This window comes from Paramormyrops kingsleyae, unplaced genomic scaffold (assembly GCF_048594095.1).
Source record: "Paramormyrops kingsleyae isolate MSU_618 unplaced genomic scaffold, PKINGS_0.4 ups78, whole genome shotgun sequence".
Classification (NCBI taxonomy): Eukaryota; Metazoa; Chordata; class Actinopteri; order Osteoglossiformes; family Mormyridae; genus Paramormyrops; species Paramormyrops kingsleyae.
This window is the reverse complement of record NW_027326016.1, coordinates 45,460-60,441: the sequence shown is the minus strand read 5'-3', so window position 1 is coordinate 60,441 and position 14,982 is coordinate 45,460. Positions and strand designations below refer to the sequence as shown.

At 40.6% G+C, this 14,982-nt stretch overlaps 1 protein-coding gene across 3 annotated transcripts; it reads right to left on the bottom strand.

Annotated features, from left to right (window-relative positions):
- Nucleotides 1–249: 249 nt before the first annotated feature.
- LOC140586882 (protein misato homolog 1-like) lies at nt 250–13,510 on the bottom strand. 3 transcript variants are annotated; one of them, XM_072708367.1, is made up of 15 exons: nt 13,280–13,510; nt 11,935–12,070; nt 11,718–11,787; nt 11,422–11,439; nt 10,328–10,403; nt 10,097–10,175; nt 9,855–10,005; nt 9,509–9,623; nt 9,267–9,401; nt 8,939–9,091; nt 8,610–8,741; nt 3,302–3,486; nt 3,113–3,217; nt 1,051–1,166; nt 250–735 (listed from the first exon to the last, which is right to left on the bottom strand). In XM_072708367.1, exons 1-15 carry the CDS (start codon nt 13,361–13,363, stop codon nt 497–499), a joined length of 1,794 nt encoding a protein of 597 aa, XP_072564468.1. In that variant the 5' UTR covers nt 13,364–13,510; the 3' UTR covers nt 250–496. The 3 variants fall into 3 exon arrangements, with proteins under 3 accessions (XP_072564468.1, XP_072564469.1, XP_072564470.1); XM_072708368.1 differs by lacking the exon at nt 11,422–11,439; XM_072708369.1 differs by lacking the exons at nt 11,935–12,070; nt 13,280–13,510 and having other exon boundaries at nt 11,422–11,435; nt 11,718–11,756.
- Nucleotides 13,511–14,982: the final 1,472 nt, after the last annotated feature.

The following is a 14,982-nucleotide window of genomic DNA, read 5'->3' as shown; positions in this document are numbered from 1 at the left end:
TACTGTGCCTAGGGGTCCCACATCACAAGAGATGCCCACCTTGCTAGCTCTGCTGACAAGCCCCTGTAGTCTGCTAAGGGGGTGGTGAGGATGCCATCCATGTTCTGAGAGAGAGAGCACAAAACCAGCTGCTGTGGTTCACTCATGATGAGGCTTTTAAAAAAGAGCTTGTGACAGGTGTGGCAGTCCATGTATTGGTATTGATGTTGCTGAAGCGTGGCCATGAAGCTTTAAAAACCAATGAACATCTCAAAATGGAACGCCCTATTTAATCAGAAAGGGCATTCAGAGCATTTAATAAAACTTATGTACACATCCACAGGTCTCTGAAGGAGTCTTACAGTAATTCATATAAAAAACTCATTCCCTCCATCAGTCTCTGTTTTACACCTCCCAGTTCTTCATCCTCACTGGATCCTCCTATTCTATATCCTCATATTTCCACCCCTCTGGGCATTTCTTCATACTGCACATTGGACGTTCCTCATAGTTCCAATTAGTCATCATCATCATCATCAGAGGAGGTCCCACTGTTGTCATGGTGATAACAGTGGGCAAGGTTGATCAGCTGTTCCAGGGTCTCCTGCATCTCCACATGCTCAGGCCCCTGGGACAAGAAGCTGGGAGCCACGCGGCGAAGATCGAGCGCACATGCCCCCTGCTGCAATGCAGCCAGCCAGGGCCCCAGAGCTGGAGAAGATTGGAGGGAGGAGAGCACTGGGACGGAGGCAACCACTAGAGGGCAAAAGAGAAACAAGAACACACTAGGTCTGGCACTTGCTAAAGCCTTTACAGACTCAGTCTGATTCTAAATACCCAGACTGGTGGAGCATGGCTATTATTTTCCAGTTCTTTTTCTTGTCCCAGTTCTACTGGTGATTTAGAAAGTGACATGGCACTAATTCTAAAGTATTTTTAAAATACTGTAACATGCAGAAATGTGTAATCAGTGAATGATATGGCTTCTGCTTCATGACACTGCTGACCTGCAGCAGTACAACCCAGCAGAAGAGTCAGTTTGTCACAGAGGGGGATCTCTCCTGAGCTCACCAGATGGAGAAGATGTGGTCTCACTCTGCAGAAATCCCTTTGGGCTTAGAGTTTGGTGGAAAAGCTGAGGGAAGGGAGAGGTGAGTTTACTGGGGCTGGACACGAGCTGCACAGCACTAGAAATAGAGAGACATAGAGAACAAGCATGAGTGAACAGAGAGGACTCAGCTAATGATAACTTTCAGCTTCAAAAACATACCAAAAGTATAGTACTTCAATTAATTTCAATGTATTTTTTGTAGTGCCATGGTACAACACCATTGAGATGGAATACTGCAGAAACAGGTGAGGGAGGGAGAGAGAGAGAAAGAAAGAAAGAAGACAACAGAGGAGAGGATCCAAAAACTCCCAAATAAGGAAATAAAAACCTCTGGGGGTCCAAGGTCAACTGATTGCTCAGCCCCACCAAGGCATGCGAACATTATAGAAAGAGTAGGCTTGCTTGCTAAAAGCAAAATGTAGACTATGGTCAAGGGCAAAGCCAATGTCCATCAATTAGTTCTCCACGCCGGCCTGCGTAGGGTGGTAAATTGAAGGCTGCACCCACGATGTTACAGTTTGTAAGTCACTTTATTTATATATGGAATGACAAAGAAACCTGCGTTCTGTGATCTGAGTGGATGATGCAGCTGGAACAAATTAAGTTTGTGTTCCACTGTATATGGGGGAAAAAAAGTTTGAAATTTACTGCTGCTGCATTGTCTGAGCTGTTTCATTCATGGATGCTTTTGCGAGAGATTTTGCAAAATGAGTGGAAGGAGAAAAGCAAACAAGGACTGGTCACTAAAATCCATTCACCTTCTGCTGTATGGAAATATTATGGATTCCACAGAGACCAAAAGCTCTGATTGGTCAGCACAAGTCAAGGCAACACCACCAACTTATGTGATGGACTCCATTGATATTCAAAATTTGTTGTATTTGACTATAGTTTATTTTGGGTAAATTTTGAACTATTTTTTTCTTTATATATATCACTATATGACAAAAAATTCACATTGCAATTCTTGTAATTTTTCCAGTTTCGTGCAGCTGTAGTATATTTAAGCAATAACATATGAGAAGGAGTGTGGTTGTACTCCTATATATCACCGCTGTGATTCGGTCAGAGTCTGCAGGCTGAGTATATTATTGCTTTTATAGTCCATCACTAGCATTTATAAGTTAACAATAATGAGCCACAACAGATAATACTTTGCTTGATTATTTATTAAAACACTTATGGGCCTAGTTCCCACCAGCCAACTGCTGACTGTTGCCAAGCACACAGGTCACTTCCAACTACTTTCCCATCATATAATAATTTTCATAATATATTAATTTTACAGATGAACAGGGGCACATTTACCAAAAGCTCATGTTAGCAAATTAGATAGCCGAAATCATTCAATTGCATGGTTCCAAATATGCAAGTCGCTAACGTAATGAGCAACTATGCTTTTATTTCTTAATTTTGTGTCGTAACTTAACATCTTCCGTTTTTGAACAGAGAACATCTAAGTTTCACCATTTATGACTTATGCAAGTGTCTTTAATTTAAAAGTTAATATTTTACCTAAAATCTCTTATTTCAGCAAATCCACACTAATTTAAGCTACTTTACAACTTGCCTTTTGAGAAACATAAGTTAAATAAAACAATTGCTTCGTAGTCTTATACTTGCAAAAAAGTCTCATAAAGGTAGTTAAAAAACACTAAAATAACTTAGTTACCAACAGTTTGCATATATTTATAAAGACAAGTTTCTACAGTAGTGATCAACAAAAAGTAAACCATTTATAGTAGTTTTCTCTGTCCATAACTGCTTGCTTTTCCAAGACAGCAGTTATATTTTCTGTTTCTAAGGCAGGTTATTCACATAAACAATCAACAACAAACACATTTGCAAGTCCCACCCTAAAGTACCAAGTACCCCAACTGATTTGGTACTGGTACTGGACCAGAAATCAATGAAAAGGTAAAACACTCAATTTCTAGTACCAAAAGTATGATACTTGGTGCAGTGGAAAATGCCTCAGGAGCTGATCATTTGAACAGTGTGGGTGTCAAAGTATATACTCACAGCGGGCTGGCAGGGTAGTAAGAGCTCACATAAGAGGCGACAACTTCTTCGCCACAGCGGGCACTGTGTAATGGAGAAGGAGGTTGTGTCCCAGGGGTCAGAGTACTGAGGAGGTAAAGGCAGGTTTATGGGTCACAGGATTACAGAGACTCACTAACAAGGCCCTATGAACACGTCACAAACCTATACCTGACTAGCTTCTGTCCCTCCAGACCACGAAGTGTCACCCACTGGCCAAAGGAGCACCTGTCGCTCAGCTCGCGACATGCAGATAGGGGTCTCCATGGTAGTGCGTCTCTGTAACTGTGCAAAGCATCAGGAAGGCAGCTGCCTTGCATCATGGGAAATGGGACAGCTCCATACGCAGCCACCACCTGAAACAGACTGACTGTTAGAGCCTTTCTCAACTGCCTGTGTTAAGACTTCTGGAATTCTCTGTGGTGCTCCCAGTACCCGTGTCTGTTGTACTATATAGTCTGTGGCTGCTGATCCACACAATGTAACCCTCAAACTGGGGCAAACGGTCCAGAAGAAAGATGTTTTAAAACTGCAATAACATCACAGTTTATATTACGCTAAAAGATTACATCTAGGGCTGGGCTATATCGCATCGATATTACATCACGCATGTGTAATAATCACCAGGGCCAGACGCCAGCTTTCCGGTACTATACGGATATTTATTTTCACCCACAACTTGTTAAGCAGTTTAGTAGTGCACCTAAAATACTGTATTAATGAGGGCCAAAAGTTAGTAATCAGTAAAAATTTGGCTTATCCTTATGTTTAATAAGTGTGTCAGACTTTATACTGCAAAAAGTACTACCACACCACTGACATCTTTTTACCTTATTTATCCACAAGATTGCCTCTTTTAAAAGATGTTGTGACTGCAGGGCTGTTCCTTTCCTCATGGCCACTTAATTGCATATTGCACTGAAGTCAACTGAACTATAGATTACTAAAACAGGATTATGTGGTGTGCTCCACTACAGTGCATATCGCACTAAAGTATACCAAACCATAGTATACCTAAACAGTATTAAGTGGTGTGCTCCGTTACAGTGAATATCACACTGAAGTATATCAAATCATAGTATACCAGAACAATAGTATGTGGTGCACTTTGCTAAGTGAATTTAAAGAAAAATTTTAAGAAACACCAAGTCTATACAGATTACTAAGTTTTAGGTGTCTCAAAACGCATCTCATTAATATTTTTGCGATACTGCTAATCTGCTTAACTTGTGGGCGTAAATAAAATGTCCATATAATGCCGAAAAACTGGTGTCGGGCCAAATGTTTCTCCCATCCATGCGAGCTGTCAGCGGCAAAGAAAACTGTATTAATAATACAACATAGAATATGTCTTAGAAGCAGTGAGTTTTGATCCACATGCTTATTTTGGCTTGTTTTTACACACACATAATTACTCACAAGTACTTGGTTACACAATGATATCACTAATAGTGCCGTTAAGATGTTTTTTCCAACTACATTTATGTTCTCTATTATAGGCTAACCTGCAATTTCCAGTTTATTCCCCTTAATTCTCATATATTCCCATTCCATATATTCAGAACACTGTAATGGCTTCTACAGCATAAGTATGGCTATTAAGAAATGATAGTGAAGTTCATTGAACAACAATTGATTACTTTTAATTTTTAAAATACTTCCATAGTGTATTTTCATGTTGACAACATGACTAAATATTTTGACTGGTATGTCTCTTGGTATTCACTGAAATATTTCACTTTTTGTTGGCATTGACTAAATGACTAAGAAGAAATCTGCATTTTTAAATGAATGAATGGTTGTGAATGAATTGCTTCATTTTGCTGGTGATTGAAATTATTGTGCTACAGTAGACAAACCATTTGAGAAATGCATAATCAGTTGAGAGAACCTCAAGACGAAAATCTTGCCCCATGCTGTAAGTTACCTTTGATTAAAAAAAATCACATAAGTGAGTTTTAAAAAAATAATGTACTTCCAGGAAGCTCTACCTTATGATGCATTTGGGAAACTTGCCTTTTCGCAACGCAAAACGCTCTGTCTAATGGTTAAGATATTCATTGCACAATGATATTTTTGGGAAACACCTGTTTTGTATAACAAAAAAAGTCCCCATAGCTTAAGACACAGCTACTAAAATATCATCTCCAATTATCTCCATTTTCTGAATTTGAAGATGAGGGATTTTACCCCACTTAGAGGTCTCAAAGTACCAGCCCATTACATGTTTATAATTCATTATTAAATTTGGCCTGTAGATCAATATTTTGTTTTCCACAGTATGAAAAATGATGTAATAACCATTACTCTCATCTGTGCAGGCAAGTTTCACCAACCCTCAAAACAGGTAGCATGTTTAATTTTTTTCTGTACAGTTCAGTAGCTGGCCTTTTGACAGCTTTACACTGGCGGGTTCTCTCTGTTTAACAATAACAATAAAAGTGAATGTTCTATGATTCTACTTTCTTTGTATTGAAAGTATGTCATTAAGTTCTCATGGTAATTTGTAAATTTTGTTCAGTGACATTAAAAATTGTATGAAATGACGTTATCAAATCATTTTATAAAAACGAATCGTGATAGAATTTAAAGACTCCCAGTGTACTGAGTTGTTTCCTGAGTAATCGCAATCGAATGTAATTGGCTTGAGGTCAAAGATTTACTCCCTTACTCAAGTCTGAAGTGAATGGAGAATATAAGTAACCGTACATATTAAAGAAATCAGAAAGACACATACACAAACAACATTTTTTTGCGAATGACCATCATCCTCAATGTCTCCTGATTATCCATCGGTGGAAGTGTACATGGTTATCCTCAACTTGTGTCTTGAAGTAACGGGGCACCACTTACACTAAGGAGATGAGGCCCCTTGGTTTTAAGCCTAGTTAATACATCACTTTTCCACTTAATAATAATAATAATAATAATAATAATAATAATAATAACAACAATCGATACTTTACTGATCCCCGTGGAGAAATTGTCTTTACACCTCCCTCAACTGGCTTTTTGAAGAGTAAGCTGTCCGCGAGGGGCTGCCACCCATAGCGGTGCCCAGGGAGCTGGGGGTTAAGGGCCTTGCTCAAGGACCCACAGACGTGCTGGGTTTGAACCAGTGACCTTGTGATTACAGGCACACAGGCTTAGCCCACTGAGCCACACGCTGCCCACATGGTCTTGCCATTATGGTCTATGCACAGTTGTGCATGCAGACCCTTTTGTTCATATTACATTCACCTTTGGGCACAGATGATTGTGCTTGGAGCATGCATACAGCAGTGATCCTCCACCAGACCAGGGGCCTCATGTATAAACGGTGCTTACGCACAAAAATGTTGCGCACGCCCGTTTCCACGCTCAGGTCGAGATGTATAAAAACTAAACTTGGCGTACCGCCACGCACATTCTCACGGCAACCCCAGACAAGGCGTACGCAAGTTTCTGCTCGATTTGGCAAAATGGAGGCACCTACTGGCAAAAGAGTGCTACTGCAGTTTCACTGTGTCAGACTCACAATCATGACGTGGACTTTATCAAATACACCGACATTAATTGTATGTTGTTTACAAATGTACGGCAGCTGATTTTTTTTTATCAATTTGTAACAATAAAACGGTGCAGAAAATGACCGAACTATTACAACTACCATGGCAGCTCTTGCGTTATTGGAAGACATAGCTTATAATGATGATGATTAAGATTAACATTTCCAACAGCAATCCTTTTTTAGCTGTGTGCTAAACATTACAGTATTACAAAAGCAGACGATGAGGAATTACGCTATAGGCTATCTGTTCCTTTACAAGTTCTGTCCACTCGCGGGTTCTTAGCCACAGGTGCTTTTCAGCGAGAACTTGCGGACCGATCGGGTATTTCTCAGTCAATTCTGAGTCGCGTCATGCCGGCTATATGGGACGGCATAATTCGCTTGTCACCCAGATATATAAAATTTCCTTACACTGTGGTTGAACAGGCAAGTATTAAAGCGCAATTTGCAGCGATGTCCGGTTTTCCCAACGTAGTCGAAGCTATCGACTGCGCGCACATTGCTATAACCTTCAGTGAACGAATTTGCTTATGTAAATGGAAAGCACTTTCACTCTATTAATGTACTCTATTGATGTATTGGGGGCACCTCTTGTACTGTTGTCTGTAAGAATAAACAAACAGAATAAACGAAAGTAACACCGCATCTGCGCCCTACACGTTATTCATAAACATGCAAGTAATTCAAACAAGTATGGTACGAGAAAAAATCACCCGCAATGACATCGGCGTCCCCCTCACCCGATAAAAGTGTGTCCCCAATCATCGCAGCAACTAGTTGCTCAAAGGGTGTGAGACCGGGAATTCCGCTACCTCCGCCAGTGCTGTTAAGAGTCTTAAGGTGAGCAGCCGCTCGTTTTTCCCGCCGTCGATTTTAATGTCCTACCACTTCTTTTTAATTTTGGCCACCGTGCGAATTTCGGAACCAACATTTTAAACTGACTCCGCCACGCTGTGCCACTCCGTAAACTTTCATTTATTGCTGATGCCACTTATACCACCAAATAATATCACTTTTCTTTTCTCGATTTCTGTTAACATGACCTTAACTTTGCACTCGCTGAAATACTTCTTTTTCCCTCGTGGTTTATCCATTGTTGTTTAAGAACAACATAGAACAAAGCGGGCATTTATATAGATTTACATATGCAAATATACATAATTATGGGCGGGTCGGGGGGGGTGGCTGTGGGCTCGTTCACGTACGTTAACTTTCACGCTCATTCGGATTTATAAAGGGAATGTGCGTAGATCTGTGCGTACACACAGTTTTATGCATCTGGATTTTTTCTTGCTTACGCACATTCCTAGTTTTGTCCGTACGCCATGTTTTAGTGTGAATTCTACGCACGTCGTTATACATGAGGCCCCAGGAGAGAGCAAGTGTAAATGCAACAAACACAAATACAAGCAGTGTAGTGAATCAAGTAAACTTTTTTTAATAGATTTTCAGTTGCCAGTTGTCTATGCTTGGGCCGTAAGTCAGTAATACGGCATACCTCCTTTTAGTCAAAATTTTTTTGGGGGTGCAGATCCTCTGCTTTGTATGTACACAGGGGGTTTATTCCAGGTATTAAGCTACTGGTGGTTTAGGTTCTCTGTAATGGGTATGGATCTCATCCAGGTTATACCTCAGCCTTCTGCCCGATGTTGCTGAGGCCCCAGCCCACCCCCACAACCCTTAACCATTTAAGTGGTTAGAACAGGGCTGGCTAATCTTATTTGCAAAGGGCCGGTGTGTATGCAGGTTTTCACTGCAACTCCCTAATTAGATTACTAATTAGACGACTGACTAGCTGAAGAGTCCTCACACCTGGGTTTGAACAGCTGACCTACAGGTTATCCCAAAAACCCGCATACACACCGGCCCTCTGCGGATAAGATTGGCCACCCCTGGGTTAGAAGGATAGAAGAAGTTTCAAGAACTTACCTTTCTTCCACATGCAGCCAATGAGTCTGCAACTTGCCACATGGGGGCACTGTTATATCTCAGCCGATAGGGCACAGTTAGGGAGTCCAGGGCAAGAGCCAGAATGGCACTGGAGTGATACCACAAGGTGGGCTGGAGAGGGGACAGATGGGGCAGGGTACAAAGTTTATTAGTTAGAATAAAACAGACTTAGCACAAAGGAGCCATCCAGCAGAACTCCTAAAACTGCGGCATTACACAAAATCCTAGTAAACAACCACTGAATCATAAACAGGTTTTAGGACAAGCTTAGTGAGTGACAGTGCAGCAAGTAATGACATCTGACTTACATCATACTGAAGGTGAGGGAATACAATGGGGGGCAAGGGCCGTCGCCCCAGCCCACCTCTGAGGGTCAAAGGGCAGAAGAAGGAACTGTGATTGGCCAGGCTGGCTGTGCCCAGGACATAATTCATCATGTGGTACACATCTTTTATCAGGTTCTGATACATAAGCAGAAAAAAAAGCTAAACAGCATACCACACTGGAAAAAAAGGTCATTATTAGTTTGTTAAATAACACATTGCAACAGAGATGGGAGGAAACACAAGCCTAGTTCTCTTTAGGGCAGATGCGGAACACCACAGAAAACGTGCACCATCAGCTGTGCTTACTCACAGAATCTGGATAGCCGACAGGGGCAACACCCCATGTAAGGATTCCACGACTTCCGTAGGAATCTCGCAGCATCTCTGTGACCTTTGACCCTAAGCCTGAAAAGCCATCAGCGAGGTCACACAGTACCTGAAACCCCTGAGAGAAAGACAGAGAGAGGGGGCAGAAGCAAGACGGGCAAATGTCATACCAAAATATGAAGATGGTTTCTCTGGTTATAACACAGACAAATCAGTGATAAAAACCTGCAGGTAGTCACACTCCTCCACAAAGAAGTGAAGCTTGTCTTCCAGCTCCTCTAGCAAAGAACCCTGGAGCAGTGCCTCCCCTTGGCCAAATGCTTCTAAACGTTGGGATTCTCTATGGGATTACACAGGGACATACCCTCAAAGACACCATAAATGTAATGTAATACTACATAGCCAATTTGCTACACTAAGTTTGCAGGCCAGATACTGTTTGGCATTGTAGATATTTCATTGCCAAGATGGAACATCAAAGAGCAGTAACACATTATGTATTTCTCAGAACACACTCTGTATTCATCAAGAGCACCAAATAGCACAAAAGCCAGTATAATAGAGTAGATACCCATCATGGTTGTACTGATTAATGACAGTAATGGTGCGTGGGTGGAGATGGATGCGCAGGAAGTCGGACCACACTCTCACACTGCCCTCCATCTGGTACCCTTTCCGAACACGGTCCAAGCTGCTGTTAACCGTCTCCATGGCCACAGACCCTGCAAAGCAAAATATACTTAGCTTTATATGTTTATTGATAAAGGTATATCCAATAAAGACTTGAAGAAAGTGGTTAGTAAAAGGCCTCACTCTGGGACAGTTTATTCCCTCCTGGGCACTGAGGCAACTGGGACATGTTGAAATCCGCTTCAGCCAGTATCTCCCCCTCCTGGACAAAGATCAGAAGACAATTGAGAATGCTTGCAGCCAAACAGACACTGCATAGGCATGACAGGGCAAGAATGAAGTCTAAGTGATGGAGGTGTTCAGATGTATCCATAAAAAGGTGAACAATGCAATGGCAGAGAGCTGGAGACTTACATCCAGTTTGTCCAAATCCTGAAGAAAGGAGTTCTTTGTTGGAGGACACTCCTTATAAGTCACCATTTCTCCATCCCTAAAAAACACAGTTCACAGACACAGCCTCACCCACATGCAGGGCACTATCAATTATGTTTATATTCAAGTAATATATCAATTAATTCAACGATTAATCAAGAAACTGGTGCGAGGCAGGAACCAACCCTGGGCAGAGTACCAGCCCATTGCAGGGTGCACAGTCACTCAAACACTCATACAGTCAATTTTGGAACGGTTCACTTAACTTGAATATTTTTTGACTGTGGGAGGAAACCAAAAGGATCTGGTGTAAACCCACACACAGACAGAGGGACCATGCAAATTCTACAAAACAAAGCAGCAATGTGCAGCAACAGTGCTACCCACTGTGCCACCATTACACCCCTCATACTAGGCCTGCAAAATGTGTAATGTTAATACTGACATGCCATATTATGCACATGCAGCTGTCACACTGAAAAAGTCACGATAGTCAGCTGGGTTAAAACAAAAAGTAATGATAAGTTTCAATGAAAGATCAAATTGAGTAAAAGCAGGTAATCTGCCAACACTGCTTTGTGCCTGTTGTCACAGCTCACAGCAACACCACCAACTTATCTGAAAAACTCAATTGGTAGATACTAGCAAGTTCTACTTGGCTGTACAGGTGTCTCCCGCTTTACAAACATTCGCTTTATGCCACCTTGCTTTCACGAAAGACCTATATTAGCATCTGTTTTTGCTAACCAAAAAAATCCAAAGAGAATTTTTGCATATATGGAAAAGCAGTAAATTAAAAATATACTTAGCATTTGTTTATCAGTGAGCTAATTGCATATATGCAGTCATGCACAGCAAAGCGATGTTTCGGTCAGTGATGGACTGCATATTTATACGACAGCAGTCCCATAAGATGTCCCATATAATGGAGCTGAAAAATTGCTATGGCTTAGCAACACTGTAGTTGTCATACCATCATAATGCAATGCATTACTCAGCTATTTCCAAGGACTTGATTTTCATTCACATATTATATGAAGCAGAGATTTTTGCACTCTATATATTTGGACCCTCACCCGCTATGCTCGGTCTTCCTTCCACCATATTTCCAAGTAACAGAGAAGAGAAATTTTAATCAATGCCAGTTTTTAAAAATATAATCGATAAATCGAATTTATGCAAATAATCGTGACAACTCTACCCATGTGCAATACAATTTCTATATTCTTTACTGCATTACCACTTGACTGCAATACATCTCTATCAACATCGCTGGTTCTGTTATATAGACTGACATTCAGTAATATACATAGAAAACAACATTTAATGCATAGCTCCAACAAAGGTGAATACAGAGGTAGTACTGACTGACCATGCTGAGGACTTGCGCTCTTTCCTAGTATCATACAGGATACCCTCCTGCCGTAAAGTCTGTAGACTACCTAAGCAGAGAGAGAGATGCAGTCAACATGCAATGTGTACTCATTAAACAGGCACACCTCAAATGCCATATACTTGGGTATAATTCATTAAATATGAACAATTACTTTATTTCTGTCTTATTGAAGCAAGCTGTCAACAATGATTACCTTTGAGGTCCATGGCAATGAGGCGGGGGGTGTATGTGATCTGACCCCCTAGCGTCAACCCTTCACGAAACAACACATCGCTTTGTAGCTCACTTGGGGGCACCACTAAATCTGGATCGTAGGACAGAGATGCATCCTGTTGCAGAGAGAAATTGGTTATTAATAAAATGCTGGTTATTCCTCTTCTGTATGCTACCAACTAGCACAGTAATTTCACTTTAGGTTTTCTATATTTTATTGTATTTTGTTCATTTAACTTTTATATACTTTCACCTAGTTATTTTACTTAGATTTATTGCATTTTTCTCTAATTTCATTGATGTATACTGTACTGTAGTTGCTTCTCTGTCCTTGGTTTTATTTTAATCTCATATGCGAACCACTCTGATCTGCATTCCATGTATGAAAATATATAAATAACGATGATTATTATTATTATATTTATTACAGACCTTAAACCCAAAATTAATTTTTCAATATTAGACATTGTACATATTTAAGTGCCCACCTGAGGCCACTTAAAATTAATAAATTGTTTTACATGACTCAAACTTCTAAAATATTGGTGAGTAGGGGATTTTATATTTTATATTTTTAGCGAAAAGACGAACGGCAACAGAGATATACTAAAACTAGAAAATGAAACTTTATTCTGTCAGTGTCTCAACATTTTAAACTCTCAACGGTGCAAACAATAAAAAGTGGAAAAATCCGAGGCTGACATTCAAGATTTTTCCACTTACGGCAGCCAGTTTGAGAGAAACACAAGATGATTTCAAACGACGTACGTGCGTATTGACGATGGCGCACGTGCGTATTGACGATCTCTGCGTATTGACAATCTCTGACAGTTTTTGAGGTGAAAAAAACGGATTTTTTGAAAAATATAAAATATTAAAAAAAAAAAGGCGGCACCAAAAAATTGAGGCGGGCGGCCATGTAAAACAATTTATTAATTTTAAGTGGCCTAATGTGAAAGCTTACGGACGTGTATTTCTGACACGTCTTCTTTTAAGGTCAACTTAAGGCATATATGATCAGGATGCTTATGTGATTTCTGATGAATGTGAATAATGCAAAGCATGCAGTTAGGATCCGTACAAACGATTTAGGTACACCAAACACAAGTAGGTATAAAAATGAGAAGCCCCATCTTTATATATGTTGAAACTGAAAGCATGACTGAGCTAAACCGTTAGCAAGGTATTGCTCAGAAAACATGTGAAAACGCTATAAAAGTCTGAGCTACTCCAGTAAAATAACACAGCGGTACCGATATATTCATGTTTGTTATGTTAAGTCACAATAGATGTCTTAGTTGACATATTATGCGCAAAATACTAACCTGTAAATTCCACCAATGTGTCCCGACAAAGTTTGAATAGTGTCCCAGCTGCAGGGTCACAACTTCTCTACATACGCCACCCATTCTTTAGCAAGAAGAAGAAACACACAGAGAAACTAATTAATATTCTGGCATGTTTAGAAAAGAACAACAGTGAGATTTCTTTGCACTAAGGTTGCGGCCATGACAACAGCAGCGCACCCAAGCTTTACTGCAGCTCATGTTAAAATTTAATTGGTCAGCTTCCCTTGGTCAATTCCGAACTCGCACTCTGATTGGGTAGATGAGATGTAAGTCACAACACGGTTGTTCAGCCTGGAGTCACACGTGTGCCGCACAGGACTGAGAAGGAAACCCGCCTCTGTATTATCAAAGGACCACGCGGGAGGAATGATGTGGTTAGGACCGGCCTTCTGTAGTCCATACTTCGCTTATCCGCGTACGGGCGGAAGGCATCGTTTGTAGTAACTTTATTGTTGTTGTTTACCTAGCCAGTACGATACAGTCGGTCTTAAGTTAAAATGCAATGAACGGCGGGTTTTAATTGGTTTGAAATACTCTTGAAATCATGTACTTGAACTCGAAAAACGTGTTTGCACTTAGTTTACAACAAATTAGTAACAAAGTGTAAAGTAGCATAAAATACTATGAACTTTTATTTTATGAAATGTAAAGTTTAAAGTAGGCAGGTTTCCATCCAGGATATTTTATGCGCAAAAACACTAACGCTAAAGAGTGGGCGATGGAAACATTGTTTAACGCTAAATGTCGACACAAACCGTTTCCGTTTAGTTTTAACGGATAAAGTCTTTGTCGACACTTATGGTGGAAACATATTTTACGAGCAAGAACGACATTCACGCTATGTTCTGATAGGTGACAGAACGTTTATCGCGTGCCTTTCATACAGTAAACACAAACATGCACACGGTGTAAATCAGTGGCCTGGGGGGTATTCCAGAAAGCAGGTTATGTGACATACCCGGGTAAGTTTAAGGGTAAGTTAGTGGATAACCTCAACTTTCGGTTCCAAAAACGGAGGTTAACTTTCTGGGTATGTACGTAACCATAGCAGCTTACTCTCTGAAGATAACCTGCTACTGAGCAGGTTATGTTCCAGGGTAAGTTTGTTGCAGAAGGTTACTGAGCATGGCGTGCCCTTTTGATGACGATCCTGTGAACGTGGAGGCATAAATTATACAAGGTTTTTTTCGCCGGGAGAGAGTTATAAGACCGCGTATTGATGTCTTTTCATTTCCTAATGATTATTTGAAAAAACGTTATCAGTTTTCAAAAGAATCGTTCATTTACTTAACATCTCTTGAAACCGCATATTGCCAAATGTCACAAACCCAAACCACGGGTCTGCGCTTAGCACAGAAAACATTCTGTACATAGCACTTCGGTTTTTTGCGTCAGGGCATTTTTTGTACAATATGGGCGACGCAGAGCATATAGGAAAGGCAACTGTGTGTAGAGCCGTTCGCACAGTATGTCTGGTACTTAACGCTTCTTACACACGTTTGTACAGTTCCCTGTCCATAAAGCTCTGCGTGTTATTAAAGAGGAATTCCACAGAGTGGTAGGTTTGTCCTTTGTAGTAAAATCTATGATGCATATTTAATATATAGTCATACTATTTATATCTGGGCCATTCCACCGAATGGGTGCCATTTCCGTCCCCAGGAAATTACATGTATAAA

Excerpts from the sequence above, each read along its gene's own strand:
- LOC140586882 (XM_072708367.1), bottom strand. The coding sequence starts at position 13,363 with ATGGGTGGCGTATGTAGAGAAGTTGTGACCCTGCAGCTGGGACACTAT. Across the intron at positions 9,624-9,854 it reads AATCAGTACAACCATGATGG|AGAATCCCAACGTTTAGAAG; the intron begins GTATCTACTCTA and ends GTAATCCCATAG. Across the intron at positions 736-1,050 it reads GACCACATCTTCTCCATCTG|TGGTTGCCTCCGTCCCAGTG; the intron begins GTGAGCTCAGGA and ends TTTGCCCTCTAG.